At 50.5% G+C, this 21,473-nt stretch overlaps 4 protein-coding genes across 4 annotated transcripts; 2 read left to right on the plus strand and 2 right to left on the minus strand.

Annotated features, from left to right (window-relative positions):
• Positions 1-651: 651 nt before the first annotated feature.
• On the minus strand, positions 652-4,339 carry CDV56_103443 (putative PAB1 binding protein (Pbp1); the record flags this gene model as incomplete). Its single annotated transcript, XM_026757062.1, has 5 exons — positions 652-857; positions 908-3,265; positions 3,335-3,608; positions 3,677-3,863; positions 4,164-4,339. The coding sequence occupies 5 exons, from the start codon at positions 4,337-4,339 to the stop codon at positions 652-654; spliced, it is 3,201 nt and encodes a 1,066-aa protein (XP_026612489.1).
• Positions 4,340-6,515: 2,176 nt separating this feature from the next.
• Positions 6,516-9,701, plus strand: CDV56_104041 (formin-mediated actin nucleation enhancer; the record flags this gene model as incomplete). Its single annotated transcript, XM_026757660.1, has 2 exons — positions 6,516-6,587; positions 6,702-9,701. The coding sequence occupies 2 exons, from the start codon at positions 6,516-6,518 to the stop codon at positions 9,699-9,701; spliced, it is 3,072 nt and encodes a 1,023-aa protein (XP_026612490.1).
• Positions 9,702-10,605: 904 nt separating this feature from the next.
• CDV56_104457 (uncharacterized protein) lies at positions 10,606-13,591 on the plus strand (the record flags this gene model as incomplete). The annotated part of the gene is made up of 7 exons (XM_026758076.1): positions 10,606-11,008; positions 11,298-11,719; positions 12,295-12,411; positions 12,474-12,484; positions 12,561-12,590; positions 12,690-12,779; positions 12,880-13,591. 7 exons carry the CDS (start codon positions 10,606-10,608, stop codon positions 13,589-13,591), a joined length of 1,785 nt encoding a protein of 594 aa, XP_026612491.1.
• Positions 13,592-14,492: 901 nt separating this feature from the next.
• On the minus strand, positions 14,493-16,064 carry CDV56_104790 (basic helix-loop-helix domain-containing protein; the record flags this gene model as incomplete). The annotated part of the gene is made up of 1 exon (XM_026758409.1): positions 14,493-16,064. One exon carries the CDS (start codon positions 16,062-16,064, stop codon positions 14,493-14,495), a length of 1,572 nt encoding a protein of 523 aa, XP_026612492.1.
• Between the last annotated feature and the right edge of the window lie 5,409 nt (positions 16,065-21,473).

Here is a 21,473-nt window from a genome sequence, read left to right on the forward strand (position 1 = left end):
CAGAACATGATTGGCTTATAACATTTCCAGTGATAGGTATTTACCGCGAGGTCACAAGTAGAATTGACGACTTTCATCTTGTATCCTTCCGCATAGGCCTTTAAATCAGTACAGAAGCTTTCTGTTCCACAGGCAAGCGCCATAGGATATGGCTTCATCAACAGTACCTCTCTCTAAAGCCTATGGAACTCGAACTCTAACGTTGAAGACACTTCCGCCTTCCTCATATAATCACCACTTCCGAACATATAGACATTTCCTGTCCGGATGCGAGACTGGAACTGAGCAAAACGCCCTGGAGAGAACATCAAGACGCTGACTGCGTGATCGTCAGCATCAGCGAGTCGAGCATAGGCTTCCGCAGGGTACATACTACTTACCAATAAGGGTTTCAGAACCGGCCCACCCGAAGGATCTTACGCACTCCGTGACTGGCAGCTTTAGACGATGAACCAGATGTACAGAAGTGGTTCGGCAGAAAAAACCTGGATGAGGGAGGGCAAAATTTCCACCACCAAACAGGAAACCTCACATCAACTGCAAGCGAGGTTAGGAGGCTTGACAAAGGCCCAGATGGCGGCGACCTGTTGATGCTGCCACTTCAGCAAGATTGTATGTCTCGCGCGTCAACGACGAAGTTATTGACAGAGTTCATTTCACTTCATCTGCAGCCTCAGGTTGGGGGTTGGAGGATACAGCTGAAGGGGGCTGAGAAGACATTTGAGGTGGCATCTGAGGCATCTGGTTAAATCCGCTGCTCGGGGTCCGATGTTGATGAGGTGGATAATGATGGGTCTGATGAGGACTGGACTGGAAATGCGGTTGCTGCTGAGGATAATTACCTCGAACGGGAGGCACTATTGAAAGTTAGACAATCTAGCGGAGGTCCACAACTGCAAAAACATACTATGACCTGGCTGTTGAGTAGCGTACACGGGCTGACCATGTTGCCCTGGTGACATGAACATGACCGGCTGAGGGGGCTGCCCCGGCTGGGAATTCTGATGCATCATCATGGGGGCACCGCGGCTAGGGCTTGGGTAGCCACTGTGGGGTTGCGGAGGAGGGGCGTGCTGAGGGTATGCATGGCCTGGGTTTGGAGAATACATCTGCATCTGAGGAGCATAGGGCGTCATGCCCTGAGGACCGCCCATGTATGGCCCGCTCGAGGGCTGCTGCACCATCATCGGGGCACCCATGCCTGTCTGAGGGTTGACAAACTGAGGTGCTCCCGGAAAATGCCTGAGATGAGCTGGCTGCGGACCTCCTTGGTTCACATAGAACTGTGGCACAGGCTGTCCAAACGCAAGCTGGGCATGCGGAGCCATAGGAGATGGGTACCCGTGCTGCAATCTCGGTGACGGGAAGATCTGCGATGTCGATGCCGACATCTGCATACGGTGATGATCCTCAAAATGGCCGGGACCAGAACCATGATGCTGTTGAGGGTGCAGGTTGTGAGGACCGTGGGGAGGGCCAGAGGCAGGAGGCATTCCCGGGGTCGATTGTTGAAATTGGAAAGGCAGCTGGGGCTGGTGAGGAACTTGAGGATTGGAAGCAGAGCGGCTCTGAGGAGAAGTGGATGGCAGAGCACCGGGCTGCTTGAACATCTGTATATAAGTCTTGTCCTCGTTGGCCGGAGCTACATCCCAGGTAGGAAGGGTCTTGTAAGCCGGAGGAATGCCTCCGTTGAAAGTATAGTCCTTATCGGATTGCTCCGCGCTCTCCTTCTTCATGCGCTTAATAGGGTTGAACTGGTCATTGATTGACGGTCGGTCAGAGATCGGCCGTGGCTTCTTCGCGCCAAAGAAGACAGAAGGGCTTGTAGCGCGGGAGACAGATCGGCCCCTAACAAATGGCGATGGGCTGGACGAGGCGCCAGGGGTAAAGGTACTGGCAGCCGGGTTTGGCTTGAATTCCAGGGCTCTTACGTTGAACTTGCTTGAAACAGCAGAGGTAGGCGTCTGCGTCTTATTTGGGCTCGATACGCCGGGATGATCCGCCGCAGGGCCACTAGGAGGAATGCGAACCTCCTGGATCGGCAAAGGCGCGGGGACAGGCGCCATTGCCGCTCCCTTCCGCTGTTGCAGATTATCAGCCAGTCGGTGACTGAGCATACCGGTGCCCGGACGACCTGGGTGCATTCCTTGGGTTGGGAGCCGCCCACCGGGTCCAGCCTGCGGGCCGGTTGGGGGATACATCTGGCGACCGCGAGAATGATTGGGGCGATCGGGCTGAGTAGTGGTCTGCACTGTTCCACTGACACGAGCCGTGGGCTTCTGCTCGGTGGCTCCTGAGACAGCCTTTGACGCCAATTTTTCCTCGGCCTGTTGTTGAGCTCTCTGAATGATTTCCTCCTGCTTCTGAGGGTCCTTCGCGAGAATAGGTACCAAGTCCTTAGGGACAGGTGTAGCGAGCTTGAAGTTCTTTGAGAATTTCATCAACTCGTTCAGCTTCACCGTTCGGTCATACGATGCCTGGTTACGGCGCCGCTCCTGCAATTTCAGTTTCTCACTGTTGGCAAACTGACGGAAATGGTCTAGAACCTCAGCTTCCACATTGGTAGAGGCATTCTCAGCAGCGGGCCGTTTTGGAGCTGAGGGGACAGATGAGGTAGCTTTGATTGGAACCGACTTTTGTTCCGATTCAGCGACCGTCGTGGCCATCGTTGCAATCGACTTTGGTTGAGTTTTGACAGGTTCCTTGGGTTGGACGGGAGCCGGAGCTGCATCTTTCGGGGTGGCAACTGTCTGTTTGACAGTGGTAGTGGCTTCGGGGGTTGCAACAGGCTGAGCAGCGGGCTGCGCAGCGGCTTGTCTACGCGCCGGCGGAGTGTATTTGTTCGGCTGTCCTGAAACGAGCGGCGGAAAGTTCTTCTCATCGCGGCGGACGCCGCTATATCTGTCTTCCTCGTCCAACCCACTGTCGTCGACCGGAGCCAAGCCTCTTTCCTCCCTGACATGAACATTGTCAACATCGGTACCCTCAATCTCACGAGCGATACGAGCAGCTTCTGCCTCTCTTTGTTTGTATGAAGGATCGGAACGGTCTATTCGAGTGGTGTAAATATTCTCGTCATAGCTGCTAGTGGCGCCAAACAGCCTTTCATTGGCCTCGAATTGATCCCATCCGGTCGTTTTGTTTGTACTTTCAAGGGACATGTCGACCTCGGTGTCAGCTGCAGGCTCCCATCGTTTCAAAGTTCGTTCACGCATCGCGAAGTTTCCTGAAATATCGGTATCCGTCCTGAAGCCACTTGAAGCACCTAAGACTTATCAGCAAGGAACATTTTTATTGTGATCGGTATTGGGAACAAGTGCAAAAGGCGGCATACCATTAGGCGCCTTAGCTGTGACTTCCGCAGTCGAAACATTCGACACAGCAATATCGACCACATCCTTGACATCAAAGGACATGCTATGATCTGGCGCCGTGCCCAGAAAAGGGCTGACGACATCACTCACACCATTGGCCCGTTGATGGTCTTGTTTTGCCGGCCGTTGGACCATCTTGAGAAGAAAAGAAGAGTCGTTAGGTTCGAGGGACGAGGAAGAGAAGATGCCAGTGAATCTCTCTCCGCTTCTTGTAGTGATAGTAGCATTAAGACCCTAGATATAATGAGCGTCCTATCCTTCATATCCGGTTCATGTTTATGATCATGGGGCGACAAGCTTACAATGAAGCTGGTGAGCAGGAAAATGAGGCGGTCATGGGCATGATGATCGGGCGTGTTCGATTCTTTCGAAGTGGGTTTGGGAGAAATGGAAGGTTTGGGAGTCATGTTTCCGTTGTGCGGTGAATACGGGGATCTCTGGGTGATCGGATTTGTACCCTGAGTCCAAGCCTTCTGAGAATTGCTGCGTCTACAGGATGGTGTTAGCAAACCACGGCCATCTTTTGAAAGACCATCGACCCTAAAGTTTCATTCAAGAACCATTGTGCTCGAAAAAGATTTGAGAAGGTCAATGGGGAGGGGACAGAGGGTATGACTTGATGGCAGTAAAGTATACAGATGAAATATAGAGAGAGCTCGGGGTCAATGAACTTGGGAATTGAAAACAAGATACGAAGAAGAATACTGCGAGGAGACCAGCGGTGAAACGAAACAACATGAGAGCAAATGATTGCTATGGAACAGATGAGGTGCGATTCAAACAACGTACCGAGCACCGCCCTCAAATGGGCTTCCGGATTGCCGCCGACCACCATCCGATATCTTAGAGCTAGTAGTCCTTAAGGACGGTCTGCCAGTCGAATTCTGCGAAGACACATTGACAGCATTGACAGCATTGCCAGTAGCATTGCTGGCAGCTGACACAGAGTTGACGGTGGAAGCCATGGTCAATCAAAACAGAGCCCGCGCCGTGAAAATCGGCACGACGCAAGGCTAGAGAAAGTATGAGACCTTGAGCAGGCACGAAGCCACAGCACAGCGGCTGCACTGACAAGGCGACGAAGGACAGCTAGCGAATTAGGACGGTGGTGACGCGGGGAAGGAAACAGCAAAGGGAGAAAAAAAGGGTCGAAGCAGCTCTCGAAGAGGAACGGAAGCACAGCGCTTCGACCAGCGATAGGAAAAAAAAATACTGAAGAGAGAAAAGGAGGGAGGGGGAAAAATTATTCAAGATGTAAGAAGAAGAGGGGAAGGAGGGTGAAGGTGAAGGTGAGGATGGTGGTGTGTTTAGAGTCTAGACGAAGGAGGTGTGGTAATGAGGTTCAGTAAGGTGGTGGTAGTGGTAGTAAGGTAGTAGTACTAAGGTAAGGTAAGGTAAGAGGTGTGAAGAGTGCAGACTACGGGGTACAAAGTACTAGTGGGAATATGGAGGTAAGGCACCAAGGCTCCAAAATCTGGTATTGGTGAGACTTTACAGCGCACATACTAGGTACTCACACTTAGATTACCTTAGACCCAGGAAGCTCCAGAGGCCAAGCTCCTGTTATGAATAAAAATGATGACGGTGGATAGTTTCACCACAGTTGGTTCCAGATACGTAAGGCATGATGATGTCGATGACACCGGCAAACTTCGAGGGGTCTGGAATGGAAAGTAAGCATAAGGTATCCTTGGTTGATTGCTAACAGATAGACTCTCGGGACTACCTTAAGATATAAACCGCTTGCTACAAAGTCCTGGTTTCACCTTCAGTAGGTAAGTGGGAACGAGAATAGTGTGATCTTGAGAGGGCTGTGGATGCCTGAACAGTGCCATACTACTATAATTTTCCACACAATGGCATTGTTGTTTGGGGATTCAGATGAGATGTTTTGCTACTATGATTGATGTCTTTGAATTTACAAAGATAGATTTCAAACCTACATTAACCTTGGAGCCATCTACAGAGTATATTTCACTGATTTGCGATCAATACGCTGACAATTGACAAGTTAATGTGTGCCTGCCTCGCTAACCACTGCCTTTTCACCATTTATTAGGTACCTTAGCCTGGTTGGCAATCCTACCATAAGGTAATGATGCTCATCTAGGTGCTCGCATTTGGTAATTCAGTCTCCATGTCGATAATTTGCTACTTAGATTTAACAGGGTATATCTACTTTAATATTGTCTCGTCATTCTTCGCCTCACGAGAGCAACATATCCATACAGAGGAAGCAAATTCAAGGTGTCTCTAAGATACATACATAGGCAGGTACTCCGTGGTACAGTACATAAGTATCTCCACCCACGTACATATTGGTCGTACGCTAGAATAAGCGTCACCTACGAAAGTACTCCGATCGGTTTTGACACTTATATACATTGTTCCCTATGAAGTGATAGACTACGACTCTCACCAGATTGCTTTGAGTTGCTATCGTCATTGTCCTTGTGCGATACAACAGACGAAGAAAGGCGGAGGCTGGTGTCTTAAGATAGATAGCATCATAGCAGCTGAAACTTCCCTCTTAAGGCCCCCAATTCTATGGATGAGTTAGGCTAGTATTAGTGGCCTCAGACAAGGTGCATGCCTTGAGAAGCGCCTAATCATCAACCATCTATCTAACCACTAAAATCCACCAGATCGGTACTTACTCTACCTTACTCCGTACTACTATTTTAGATATTAAATGTCACTCTATCTACAAGATAGGTGCGCACTGCGGACCTACGGCCCAAGACGATCAGCATTCAAGTCCACCATTGAGAACAGTCTGCTATCCACCACAAGAGGTGGCTGGTACGATTTGGGGGCTTGTTTGTCTCACTCTTACACTTCCCTTGACTTTCTTAGGTTCCTTCATCTTCACGTAATTACAGTGTTACAGTGACTTTCTCTCCCTTCCCACCTCACGCACTCTCCAGGTGTCAGTCGGCCCCCTCCCTTTCCCTTTCGGCGACCTGGGTTTCTCCTTACCACTTCACCTGAATACTGCAGCGCTCCCCCCCGTGCTGTTTAAAGGAAGGTGTTCCCACGGTGTCTCCACGAATGCAGTCTACCTTAAGCGGTTCCTCTCGCTCCCAGCGAAGTCCACCTCAACACATTCCCGCTGGGTCTGCGAGCAGTGCTGATTCCGCCATGACCTCGCAATCTTCCGCACCACGCAGTTCGTCCAGCTCAGGCAGGTCTCAGTCGTCAAGGACTGTTGTGGTAAGCTTATTGTCCCGCTGTCGTGCCTCTCGACAATCCAAAAGATACTGTATTGTTTTCTTGTTTTCGGCATTATTTATGCTAACGACGCTTTCGCTTTTCAAATCCACACAGCCCGATAGACAAATTTCCCAAATCGAGAAAAGTGTCACCCATCTCCTTGTCGCTACAAAACAACTGCTGGAGACCTTGACCCAATGGTCTCGAAGACAGGCGTCCGAGAACGAAGTCTCAGACGTCTATGTGCGATTGGGTTATGAATTTAACCTAGCCTGCCGCGCCTTCAATGCGATTGGTGTTGATACCTCCGACCTGGGCCCAGTGCCCGACCTCCTCCGCACAATCCTCGAAGATACACTGAGCCAGGATGCGTCTCCTCAGAGCCTCGATCGATACCTGCCTCGTATTCGTGACATCATTATCAACCTCCTCCATGGTCTCAAGAAGAAGCAGGCTCGCTTGCGCTCGCGGCAGCAAAGGGAAGAAAGCCGTCCCTTACCTGGCCGGCAGGCAAGCTCGGGGAGTGCCGTCATAAACCAGATGTATGAGGAAGCCACAGCCACTGTCACGTCTCCGAAAAGGCCAGGTGGTCGCCGGCATGGAAGCAATGGCTCACTCGAAGACCAGTCCGGTGGGGCTCATGCTGGTTCTACAGTGCAGCCTTCAAGCGACGCGAGGGGCACTAGCTACTCGGAGAGAGAAGCGTCAAGACGAGAGGCGCAGCAGATCCTATCTCAGCCATCGCAACCTGAGACCGAAACTCCCTCCAGGGTAGCCATGCCTTCACCCGACTTCTCTGGTTATCCTACTCCGCCACCTCCACCCCCTCCCCCCAAGCAGGACGATGCTTTGGGTGCTTTACAGAGAAGTGGAGAACTGGAAAGACGGGCCTCGCGGCGGTTTTCCGCCTACCAGATACAAAAACATTTGGGAGCATCGACAAATGGCGTCCCCGTTCTGCCAACCCAGAATTCTCCCGTCCCAAATCGTGGTCGTGATGTCCGCGAATCTTTAAATGCGGTTCGCTTGCGAGGGTCTTACGCGCACGGGAGACAACGGTCGACGAATCGTCCGCATGATGCGGTTACCCCAAGCAAAACTGCGAAGCCCTTGCCATCCCCTCACCCTGCCCAAGGAGGAGAGGACGAGCTCACCAAAGCTCACACCGCATCTCCAACAGAGCCTCAGGCAAATGGTTCCGTTGCACCCCAAATACGTCAGGACAAAGTGCCACACCGGCCTGGGGATAACCCTACAGTCACCGGAAAACAACCTGGGCTGCCTCGGTCTGCCGAGGAACCATCCCTGGCGGAGGCATTTGAACCGACCAAGGATTCTTCCATACCTAATGAAGGAGCAACGCCGGGCACACCAAGCTCAACCATCCAACGACCCTCTACTGGTGTATCAACGCCACCGCAGACCTCGCAGTTTACGTCCGATCAGCCGTCACCTGGAAAAGAGCTTACCTTATTTTTACAGTACAAAAGCAAGATCAAAAAATATGTTCTTCCGGAAGGCTACAGCGGGTTAACCATCGGAAGACTGCAGCTTGCGTTCATTGAGAAATTTGCGTGGAACACACACAACAACGGGGTCGATCTGCCAGAGATATATATTCAAGACCCGATCTCCGGGGTGCGGCATGAATTGGAAGATTTGAATGACGTCAAAGATAGATCGGTCCTTGTCTTGAATGTGGATATACTTGATGAGGTCAAGAAGCATTTCGATGATGAGCTTGGGGGAGTTCGTCGTCTGATTGAAGGCGTGAAGGGCTCTCTTGATGGACAAGAAAGTATCATTCAGCGCGTGTCAGACCGTCAACTAGAGGCCGCAAAGGAGATTGCGCGCCTGGCCGCCGCGCCCCCCGTGTCAATTCCCACTTCTCTTCAAGATGGAACCGCTCGGAAGGGTTCTATTACTGGAAGTAACAGCCAACTGGCTGAACTTCAGAGTTTGAAGCGTGACCTTGCAGTGCTACGGCAGACATACTCGAATTTCTCCTCGGATATTTCTAGCTCGATGAATGCGATTCGCACTAAGGCAAATAGTGTCAAATCTGCGGCTGCAGATGTTGCCGTGCCGTCTTATGAAGGCGATGCTGGTCGTGCCCGTGTCAACGCCGGCAAGAAAGAACTCGCAGATGAGTCGGAACGACTCGTTGGGCGCGTCGACGACCTTCAGGATTTGGTTGAAGATCTTCGTAAAGACGTGGTATCACGTGGAGTCCGACCACTCCCAAGGCAGCTAGAGAGCGTCAGCAAAGAAATCAGCGCCGTCACCAAGGAGATGAAGAAGATGCAAGAATTCCTGAAGCGGGAGAAACCGATTTGGACGAAGATTTGGGAGAAGGAGCTCCAGCTTGTGTGTGAGGAACGTGATCAATTAACCATGCAGGAAGATCTGGCTGCGGACCTCGAGGACGATCTCGAGAAGGCCGCGCAGACTTTTGCTCTGGTTGAGCAGGCTACCAAACAGCAGGCGTTGCAGCAGAATGTCAACGGAAGCGTTGCTTTGCGAAACACATCGCGTAACGTGGTAATTGACCCAGCGATCGACCCCATGAAGGCGAAGGATGACCTTCTGGGTGAGGTTCGCGCACTCCAGCCTAATCATGAATCTCGATTAGAGGCGATCGAAAGGGCAGAGAAAGCTCGACAGAAGGAACTCGAGAATCGTCGGATAGGGCTCTTCCAGAAAGAGCTTGGGGCGTTTGTTCAAGAGGGAAAGCTGAAGAAGAGCGGCGGCGTGGAAGAGGCTGAGCGACAACGTCGAGTCAAAGATGATCGCATCCGGAAGGAGGTTTGGGAGAGACAGCAAGCCCGAGCAGCGGAAATGGAGAAGGCAGAAGCGGAATCGGCAGCGGCAGCATCTTCCCAGCCCGAGCAGTCGGACCAGTCCGAACAGGCTGAGCAGCCTTCAATCAAAGATTCGACAGAAGACAACACTGAAGCAAGCGCCAAAATTGGAGATGCAACGAGTAAGGGCGAGGAAAAGACAACACCTTCGGCAGAGGCTTCGGCGTCAGAGGTGATCGACGGAAAGGGAGAAGATACTAAGGAGGATGAGCCAACAACAAGTGAAGGCCCAGTGGACTCGACAACACCGTAAGATCTGTTGTTGATCTACTTCCGACGCCATTGAGCACGTCAAATGACCTAGCCTACCCCTTCCAAGTCTCTTCGAGAGCCCTTGGCCGCACCAAAGCGGCTCATTTGCGATTTTTGTTTAACGTTTCATTCTTTCTCTTCCCTTTCCCTCCTTCCACAGTCATCTCTTTGCAAATTGTTCTTGTCATGCCAGTACTCTGTCTATTCATGTCCATCTGTGTTTTCATCCCTGGCATTACATTGCTCGAAAGCGTGAGCATTGCATGTTGCTGACGATACCCCTGTTTTCATGCGGCGTGTTATGACCCTTGTGACGATACATACTATTGTCCTTGCATCCTTTGACATATTGCAGCTTCAAGTAACTTTATAGCTACCTCAGCGAGGAATAGAATATGTGCATACTCCAAACGACGTATTACCTGCCATGGCCCATGGCAGTTAAGGAAGACCATAACTACCTACCTACTTATGCTCTCATACCAACACAAAATACAATAAGGTACATTCATGGATCTGATACTACTAGGTCATGATACATGAAAAGCGGTGAGTAATGAAGCTCCGTATTGCCAGCAGAATCAGGTGTCGAGTTCCCCAGCCACATGTTTATTATTGAGGAGCATTTTCATATCTCAAGCCTGCAGTGCTCTGATTCTTATTCTGCTCCTTTTATACCAATGAGAACCCTTTAGGGACTTGATGACTTGAGAATCAATGTAACTACTTCTCCACTGCCATTCTATCTGGCAACCTTATCGATAGGCATCTGGAAGCCTGGATAAGCTATATACCTGTGCTTGACCGACGACTACATTGTCGCTCTGTAAGATGTCTCCATCTGCTCTTTAAGACTAGATGAATGTTCCTAACCGAGTCAAAGCTACAAGAGGGTACACGGTTCGATGTGGCCCATCCGTTTCATAGTCTGGGCCCTGGTACCCGCATCGATCCCAGTGCATGCCTTCTCAGCGAATGGCAGCTCGTGGCCGATTCCAGCCATCAAGGATGTCCCCCGACGGGGTGACGATTTTCAGCTTGATCTCGTGAGGGCAGTCATCCGCGGTGTGAAGAAGATGTCCGAAGATGAGGGGGAGAAGTTTTTCTTTGATTATTGGGACCTCCAAGGGACAGACGAGATTGGTCTGACAACAACGAACGAGACATGTAGCTCTCAAAGCTATGAAACACGGGAGGCGCCGGAGATCCAGCCTCGGGCATATCCCTTTCGGCCGTCTGTGCCGACTAATATGGGCTTCAGCCCGCTGTTTCGGCGAGATTTCAAATGCCCGACTGGCACTTTCGCTTGTACGGCGATTGACCGGCCGAACAGCTGTTGTGGGGCTGGAGACACCTGTGAGCTGGTCCAGGGCACTGGGTTGGGTGATGTAGGGTGTTGTCCACAAGGCCAGACTTGTTCTGGCGTCATTGGATCCTGTCAGCAGGGGTACATGAGTTGTCCGGCTTCGATGGGAGGGGGTTGCTGTATTCCTGGCTATGAGTGTGTCAGTGGCGGGTGTAGGTTTCAAGTTGCTGATTCTGCGGGTCAGATTGAGTTTTATCTGAGTGAAAGGCTGATTGACGTTTGTTTGCACAGGTGCCTACATCTACACGGTGACAGTGACCTTGAGTTCCACCGTCATAGTGTCCACTGCTACTCGGACCGTCCCTCCAGAGACAAGCCAGTTTTCGAGCAGCAGCAGCAGCAGCAGCAGCAGGACAACACAATCCACGGGCGAACTGACGCCTCCAGCTCGACCTACCAGTCTCTCCACCGCCACCACCTCACAGAGCAGCCAGACAGGCTCAATCTGTCCAACCGGATTCTATGCTTGTTCTGCTTATTATGAAGGAGGCTGCTGCCGCACAGGACGAGACTGTGACACTACGTCCTGCCCTGTGAAGGCATCGTCGACCATCACATCGGACGGCCGTACCATCGTGGTGCCAGCCCAAACGACAACTGCGGCGAGCGGAACGGGACGATGCGCCAGCGGCTGGTTTAGCTGTGCAGACACTGTGGGTGGAGGATGCTGTCCAACTGGGTATGCATGTGGTTCCAGCTGTACCGCTGTAGCAACTGCATCTGCTAGCGGAACCTTGGCCAAAAGCCAGCCACAGAATGCAGCCAGCCGACACTCGATCAGGGCGATATTGGCGATTGGCGCTCTAGGGATGATGATATGGATGATATAGAATTCTTGATGACTGAATGGATCTATGACAATGATAACAATGACATTGATGATGATGATAACAATAGAATTATATGAGTCTTGTGAACGTCTTCACTCTAAAATACCAGTTCACGACCTTTTTGTCGGATAAATGAATGCGGAAATACAGACCCCGTGGGGCGGTTCCTGAGGACGGCACGTGGGGGTAGCGAATATTACCCGATGGGGACGAGACCCGGTGAGCGAGCACCGAGACTCTCCGACACCGCAGAACCTCGTTTGCTATCTTCACCACTTCCTCAGGCTCACGGTTGCGTTCCATTCTTTTGCTCTCCCTGCTGTTGTTAGGTCTGTGTTTGCTTTTTCATAGCTCTTTTGACATCTGTGTCTGAACTTGATTAGGGTCTGGTCATTTAGCATTTCTTTGTTTATCTCACTCCGGATAATCGCTTGCCCACCATGTCGTCTAGCAACCAACAGCCTCTTCCGTTCGCCTACCAGTTCGTCGCCGGAGCTGTCGCTGGTGTATCAGAGGTATGAGCTCACTGAAGGTCATCGGCCACCGTGTTACTGAGTGCTAACTCAATTGCTGGCAGATTCTTGTCATGTATGCGATACCCCGGTCAAACCCACCCATAATCTTCCACTTGGACTCGTTAACGAATGCGATTTAAATTACACAGGTACCCGTTAGATGTGGTCAAGACGCGAGTGTAAGTGCTTTGGAAAACCTCCACGTGCCAGTGCGATCTTGCGAAGTCGGGGTGATAGGAAGCGCGACTGACATGTGGACATCCTGCCACAACTTACAGGCAACTTCAGTCCAACCTTGCTACCGCCGCTGCAGAGGACAGATACAATGGCATGTTTGATTGCTTCCGCAAGATCATCAAGAACGAAGGGTAGGTCCATAAGCACGGAGCTCATTCCCCATTGGACGGGCAGGAAGGAAATGACCCGAAATTCCTCACGGCGGAAGCTAATCCTGGGACCCTTGGTCAGATTCTCACGTCTATACCGCGGTATCTCGGCCCCCATCCTGATGGAGGCTCCCAAGCGTGCGACCAAGTTCGCCGCCAACGACAGTTGGGGCTCGTTCTACCGGGGCCTGTTCGGCGTGCAGAAGCAGACACAGTCGTTGGCCGTGCTGACAGGTGCCACCGCGGGCGCCACCGAGGCCTTCGTGGTGGTGCCCTTTGAGCTGGTCAAGATCCGTCTGCAGGACCGCGCCTCCGCGGGCAAGTACAACGGTATGCTGGACGTGGTGCGCAAGATCGTCGCCACCGAGGGCCCTCTTGCCCTGTACAACGGTCTCGAGTCGACGCTGTGGCGTCACATCCTCTGGAACGGTGGCTACTTCGGCTGCATCTTCCAGGTCCGCTCGCAGCTGCCCGCCCCAGAACCCGGCAACAAGTCCCAGCAGACCCGCAACGACCTGATCGCCGGTACCATCGGTGGTATCGCCGGTACCGTCCTCAACACCCCCATGGACGTCGTCAAGTCCCGCATCCAGAACTCCCCCAAGGTCTCCGGCCAGGTGCCCAAGTACAACTGGGCCTGGCCTGCCGTTGGCACCGTCATGAAGGAAGAAGGTTTCGGCGCCCTCTACAAGGGTTTCATCCCCAAGGTGCTCCGTCTGGGTCCCGGTGGTGGTATTCTGCTCGTCGTCTTCACCGGTGTCATGGACTTTTTCCGTAAGATGCGCAGTGAATAGAAGATGCATTTTATTTAGCATGAGAGTCCAAAAAGTGATTTAGATGAATCGACATGTCTCGCCGACCAAGAATGTCTAGGTATGAGAAACGAATTGTAAAAATAACGACGATTGCAGGATGCCAGTGTATATCTCCTATAAAAACCGGCCAATCTCTAGTTACCAGGTCATACTCAAATAAGCAGGAAAGATTGTGTCAGTCTTATTCGAACGCCCTCGATTAATTAGAACAAGTGATAAAGAACTATATTAGGAATCGAGGGCAGCCTCGTCCACAACAAGAGCCAAAGGTACATTGTAAAGCCGTAGCGCAGTAAATCCGTGTGTAATGAGAACGCATCCGAAACTAGCACAGAACACAGACAGCCGTGTATGTCAAGAGAGAAAGGGAAATAGGGTATCGATATAAACGTAAACGAAACAGATGCCGGAGACTGGAAACGAAAAATCAAGGCGAGTCAACAGATGGTGCAAGGAGCGTGGCTGGCGTGAGATTATCGCCGAGGAAAATAAAAGTTGGAGGTATCATAAACTGGTGCTATGCAGCGATACCGACGTCGAAATGCAACATAACACCAAGGGCAGGGGAAGCTGGAAAGGAGGAAGAGGAAGCAGGAAAGTAGAACAACTAAGGTAAATCCTGAAACGGACGAACCCACGAATATAACACGATAATCGGATAAACTGCGATAGCTCAAACAGTAACAAGCGACAGATGATGAAAACCTTAAATCCGGATGGCAACGATGAAAATGACGATATGTCAAGACTTCCGCGTACGCCGGTCAACTGCTGACCCCCCATCCCTCCATGTGACGCCTGTGTATGCAATATGTCATGACATGCACTCGTAGAAATAATGACTGATTGAGCTGCGATCCCACAGAAATGAAGAGATACTCTAGTTCATCTCCATTGCGTACTCATCTTCTTCCTTGAAGCTCATTCCCGTGTGGCCTGAGCTGTTCCAATATTGTGCTTGACCCGAGTTCCCACCGTTGGTGCTGCCGCCACTGTTGTAGGATGGACTGAGACTCTGCGGGCTCAGCGCACCGTTCTGCGCAATAGCCTCGCCCGCCAAGTTGGTATGCTTGGGCACTCTCAAGCCGCTCCCGGGCCCTCGGCTGTAAGTGAAGGTGCTAGGATCGTTCTTCTCCAAGGCGTCCAGGATCTCACTCCGCATGCGCTTCTCCTCCTCCGTTTGTTCAAACGGCCAGGTGCCTCCAAGACTAGTGATCAACTCCGCGAGCTCAGACTCCTGTTGCAGCTTAACATGCAGAGCCCACATCAAGTCGCGCATCCAACCCACGGCACCGTTGAGGATGTCACCCTTGTTAGGGCCCTTCTCTTTCTCCTCGATGGGAAGACCCATAGTGATATTACCGGCAGTGGCACGACGGCCATTGCCACCGGCCAGGAGAGAGGTGGCTACGTTTGAACTGGATCCATTTCCTGACATGGTACTGTTATTGACAAGCTGTTTCCGGACCTTGTCATCCTCCAGACGATGTTGCGGCACGAGGTGAGAAAGATCCTGAATACGCTCGTTGATGTTGTCTCGCCGACGGCGCTCGACCAGATTGTGAGAAGCTCTCCGGCGCCGACGCTTTGCTTCTTGCGATTCCAAATCCTGGGCGCTACCCGGCATGTGTGTGTCAACCTTGGCGGGCAAAGAGGCGTGTTTGCCAGACTTGAGTATCTCCGAGATAGCAGCATGATGAGATGGATGACCCGGCGATGAAATGGGGGACTCCACACCGAAGGAGTGAGCGCTTCCGGGAGTGCCGTCCCACTGGTTGGACAGAGTCTTCTGATGCCGTGGTTGTAGTCCAGTACGGATCGGTTGCGTAGGGAAACTACCAGATTCCGGAGTTCCAAGAGTCAGGGCACCCAAAGCTGGAGTTTTGGGGGTCATGGGGCTGCGCCCATCGGAAGATGTGCGGTCGATCGCCTGTAAACTTGGGCGTGCCTTGGCGTTAAGGTAGCTCTGCTCGAAATGAGAACCCTGAAGATGGGAGGGATTGTGTTGTTGCTGGTTCAGGCCGCGGAAATGATCATAATTGAAACTGTGCATGAAGGGGCTGTGCATCGGAGCCCCGTCAGGGGTGTTGGAATACATCTGCGACATATGACCGGGATGACTCATAGAGATGCCGGCACCAGAGTGGTCCTGGAGGAAATTCATACTGGTATCGCGTTGAATCCCATTCTGACCGCTGATTTCCAGGTCCAGCAACTCGTCTGTATCGATTCCGGAGTTTCCAAAGTTAAAGCTTGACGACATATTCTGTTGTGAACCGAACGGGTAGGACATGAAACCGCTGTTCTGCATACTCAGCTCCGAGGGATCCACGGCATCATTGGAATTTCCAAATTGGTTGGATATGGAGTAGCCGTTCTGCGACATCATGAAGTGGCTGTTGTTGTTGTGGTCGTCTGGGTCGCTCTTGATAAAAATGCTCGCTTCAGTCATAGCGTTTGGGTAGATAGCATAGACTGGCTCCCCGAGTGTAACTCAAGAAGAATATGGTATTCGGAAGTTGTGTGGCGATGGAACTGAAAGGTTTCAGGAATGTATCAGGTATTGCGACAAGATGTGAATCCCAGATACTCGAGCGATGAAATGAAGTAATTCTATGGAGATGCACCGACGGATATGTTATTGCATCGAGAAGGGTACTTGATCACTTTGGTAAAGGGGATATGAAAGCTGTTGGTTGTCTGTAAGGCGACCGTCAGCTGGCCAGATTCCAGGAAGAATGGGCATCATTCAGAGATGTGAGGGGCTGCACGATGCATGCGCCAATGAAGGAAAAATCCACAGAAGAAGAGAGAGATGATACGTACGCTTGTATGGATAAAAGGAGAAAACTTGATGCTGGCAAGACGAAGTTGGGTATATTATTGCCGGACAGGTGGCTTTGTGAACCGATCAAGGGATATGATTCGGAAGCGGGCGATTCGGAGAAGGCGCGTATCGTGGGGGATCCAAAAGTCAATAGGCCACACCGACGATCGTCCGCGAAGAATGATGAGTCAAGATCTCGGCAGCCCTAAAAATAAGCAACTGGCAAGTGAGAAAAAGCGCAAACAATTGTGAGCCAATAAAATCCTAGGAAAGGAGATTCAGATGATAGAGAGAGTTAATCAATCCAGGATGAGGATGCGTGTCCAGGAGGGATTTGGTTGAAGAGAAGTGTGATGGCGGTTGCGGCCGGAAGGCAAAAGCAGTTGTAAAAAGGAGAAGAGGCGCGGCCAGACCAGACACAGAGCCAGACAGACAGACAGAGACAGAGACTGGGTCCGAGGAGGCGATGTGGATTAATATTTTGGGGTTTGGGGGGTTGAGCCACGATCAGGGAGAACCAACAAAAAAGCAACGCTGGCTGAGCCTTTGGAGGCGAGCAAGGTATTCGCAGGCAGAGAACTCCGCGGTTCCTCTCTCCTTTGTCTTCTTGCGTTCTCTCTAATTCTTTCTTTTTGTTCTTTTTTCCACGATCCTTGGAGGATATGAGAGATCTTAGAGCAAGAAGAGGGCTAGTGAGGGGGGATAAAAGTGATTACTAGATCCAAAATTGACCTGGAGAGGCACAGTGGGGTAAGCCAGGTGAATATTGGACAGCGAAGCCCGGAGTTCGAGAGAGGCGGTGGGCGAGAAATTGATCAATATGATCCGTAAAGGGGACCCGTAACGATACATCCAATCAGTCCGCGATTGACTGATTGATATTAAGATCATTGATATGGGATCTATCGTTCCGTCTCGTTGAGAACAATAATAATGAGAGGAGAGGGGGGAGAATCGTCCCCAGAAGGCGGTCAGAGCGACAACATGCGGAGCTTCGACCCCTTAGGTTGTATATGGATCACGGAGCTGTCCACGAATATCCTCAACTCAACGATCGCTCATTGTTGCTGTTTCTTGCCTCTCCGGTTTCAGATCATGTAATAGACTCTTGTCCCTTGCATTCCATGCTCATGCAAAGTGAAGCACCTTTTTTTTTTTCTCCTCTCACCGGCTTCGGGCGGGTGTGAGACGGAAATCCAGGTCCGAAAGGGTAGTCCTCCGTATCCTCTAGCAAACGGTACTAGGTTGCCCCTCTGCAGCTCAGCCTTTTCCTTGGGATGTCCGAGCAATCAAATAGTCGAATCAGCGCCACCGCAAACTCTTCAGCAGAAATCTGCGAACAGCTTCTGCTCACGTTTCTGCTGACAGTTTCCCTGCAACGCTCGATGCAAGCGAGGTTGTGCAGCAGATGGATAGCGCTGTAAGATGTTGTCCAGAGGGAGGGGTATTTTCCCCAGGATTCGAAGTATAATTCCTTGGCTCAGTCATATCCATTCCAAAGAGGAGGGGTAGGTATAATCCGCCTTGTTTCGGAACCCTGCCTTTGGTGGAAGAAGATAGGCCAACAGGCATCATGGCTTGTCGCGTCTCACATTGATTATCCTGCATAGAGGAATCCCCGCATGGTCCTTTTGCCCGGGCTGCAACTCTCGGGCCTCATAATATTTGATCTCCAGGATACGGCAGCAATGACAGAGATAGAAACATATCAAAGAGAAGAGAATAGAATATTCACTTACCAAGCGATGACTTGAAATGTGATGATTAAAGCACTCTCTCTCGTGGAATCTGTTTTGGCAGTACGGATCAGCTCTGATCTCTCAGGAGGATAGGACGCTCTTCCATGCGCAGAACAACATAAGAAATACGGAGAGAGTGAGATGAGGTCTGGGGTTTTGAAGAGAAACACACGTGGCAGAGCAGCAGCTCCAAAGAGTCCAATCAATCGAACAGGCAGAAGCGCAAGAGCCTTATCTTTGTGAGACCGGTGCAGGGGAAAAGAAGGGGCAACAGCAAGTGCAGGAAGTTGAGAAGAGCACAAAGCAAGACGAATCCAGGGAAGAGACAGAAGCAGAAAGAAACAGAGGAAGCCATGAGGCTCAGCTGGGATGACTTACAGCTGCTTGAGGTTATCCGCTTGGTACACGGGAAAGTCGGGAGCCAGGATGAGAGGGCTCGAGCTCAAAGGCGCAATCAGGATGAATAATGCGGCAAGTACTGCAGCGAACTGGTTTGATTTGATTTCGGTCTGTCCTCTCGCGAATGATGAGTTTCATGAAGAAGAATCGAATCGGATTCAAGCGGGGTGTTGGGGACAGCGGGTAGAAAAAAAGGAGCCGTCCTCTGATCGGGGCAATGAATCCGGACAATAACTGTGAGGGTGAGTAATCAGTGATCACGAATGATTCGTTTCAAAAGCCTTTGCAGATGAAGAGGATGAAGGAATGAAGGCTTTAAGGACTTCTCGAGGCGCTCCTGGGAAGCTCTCATTTGATATACCACGGTGATGGTCATGCAGGGTGTCGATCGTCTATCGATGAGGCTTGATGAGCTACAGCATTACGTGCCTTGATTGCGCCTATTTACCGCAAAATAATATATTTATTCTTCTTTTCTATTTCATTTATTTATTAATCATTTATTTCTTTTCTTGAGTATTGAAATATCAGGTATTTCGTCTGCAGGCAGATGAATACAGTAAAAAAGGATAAAGAGGGTGTGGAACGACCAGTGGCGATGCGGCATTGGAGGAGGAAGTATGTGATGATGGAGGGTCAACCAAGGTCATAAATCACATACTGCAATTTCATTATATAAATTTATCTACTTAAGGAGGGGGGAGACAAGAACTATGGTGTAGGGAGGGTGTTACAATCCGGATCGAGAAGACGATGAAGTAGTAGTATTAGCCGATCAGGACAATAAGAGTCAAGTATATTAGGGCATTATTCACCTCCATCTTGACAGGCATTCATCCCATGAGCAGTCCAGTACGATGGCTGTCACCTGTTCGTCCTCAACAAGGGAGTCATGACTCACTCTCTGGTCAGCTTCTCTGCCTTGGTTCCAGTATTATTTCTTGGAAGCAATGTATCAGATGTCCAGCCGGGCAAAATGAATACCCTACATACCATGCATTCTCGACCATGATTTATACATAACTCTAGTGAGTGATCAATACTCAAACGAAGAACAGACAGAATGATCAAGCAATGTGAGTATCTGATATTGGATCTGATTGGGTCTAGAGCTCTCGAGCATTATTGCACGAAGCAGATATGACATCATCTCGCCTGCTTCTTCTACCACATTGAGATGACCATTATTTTCTGCTCCATGTGCATGTATGCTACCTCATCCAAGTATTTTGACCAAAATATGAGACGCACCGAAGGGGGGGTGGGTAAGTGTACACAGGTCAGTATGCAGAGTCGAGAATCAAGTATCAAGAATGTCTGATTCGTGGGACACCACCATGTGGAAGGGTTGAGCTAGTGAAAAGGCAATCGTTATCGTTTAGTTTCCTTTCCCCCTCCTATGATTCTATCTCGTCTCTAGTCTGAGACCTATATAGAGACACAAGGAAGATCGACAATTTCGACAGGCTGGAAACCATGTCCGGTGGAATCGCCTGTGCGCTGTGTGGGCTGTGGACTGTGGAGAGGCTCGCCGTTTCGTTTTCAGCGTGAGATTTGACTTTCTAGGCTGTGCTGCTATGGTTGTGTATTTGAAAGTCACTGTCATGTTCGTATCAACTGGTGCTTGGACCCAGAGAAGTTGGGACAATAAGAGTGCGAGGATTCATCATCCCTCGTCCTCTTGTCTTGTCTCGCCACTCGTCCAAGCGCTTCGTAGCTGAGTACGGAGTTGACTCTGGTCTCCAGTCCACAGTTCAAGACCTTGTAATCTACTTGAGTCTAACAATCTTGTTAGTCTCCAAGCGGTCCGTGACACCCTGCAAGGTGGTGAATCATGTCGCTTTCCGAGATGCGTCTTGCACTCCGAACTAGTAGACACTAGATAGACACTAGGTCTTTTCTGGCGCACTTGTCGTCTCATATTCGGCCTATCTTATCACTACTTTGATGATCGAGCGAAGACAAGTATGTGTGCGAATATTGACGGCTGTCGCGCTTCATACCTCGATCTTTTCCATTTCGATCATGATTTGGAATACTAGGCCTATATCGTCAGAAGAATGCGGGGGAAGCTTAATGACCGGAATGCTGTCAGCAATGGACCCATGAACCCGCATTTTCACTCATATTCGACCTGATAGAGGACAATCTATAACTGGCCAAATGCCTGGTTTCTGATCTTGATTGTTGAGCATGACTATGAAGTCATGGTTCTCGGATGGTATTTAACGGTTCAGAAATGGTAAGCTCATAGAGTAGGTATGAGCTCAGTCACTCCAGCTTCCTATGTGAGATGATCATAGTGGAGTCTAACTTTCTAAAGATGGTAGAGGCAATCAGAGCTATATCGCTTTATTTGACCTCTCCTCTGATATTATTATAGATATCTCCAGTTTACTCCATTTTCCTTTTTGAAATCCATGCCGATGCTGGAGATTGTGCTCTGGCTCGTGTCCGTCCCGTCCCGTCAAGGTTCGGAGTGCATGGTTTATGGCCAACAGCAACCCATGGTCGCTGCAAAGAGCCTTTAATGGATACTACAATACAGTACCCTAAGGTTGCGAAAGACCCCGTTTCGGGGTTTGCCTAACTACCTCTCGGTAAATAGGTAGATAGTCCTCTATATCCTATTCCTGAGTCTCTGATATCTCCTCCCCCACCGCATACGTCAGCTATTGTTTCGCCTTTTCTTGATTCGGTCCGATCTGCTCCGCTTTGTTCCTCCCCCCAGTCCTATAATGGGCCTTGATATGGCGATTGTCTATCAACCTCTTATGAGGTTAAAGGGAGAATATCTCCGCTGGATCCGCTGGACGGATGGATCATCTACTGAAGCAGTAGGTATCTAGCCGGTTCCAATGATAAGATATTTTCTCGGATTAAGTGTCTATCTCCC

Source organism: Aspergillus thermomutatus (assembly GCF_002237265.1).
Source record: "Aspergillus thermomutatus strain HMR AF 39 chromosome Unknown NODE_170, whole genome shotgun sequence".
Classification (NCBI taxonomy): domain Eukaryota; kingdom Fungi; phylum Ascomycota; class Eurotiomycetes; order Eurotiales; family Aspergillaceae; genus Aspergillus; species Aspergillus thermomutatus.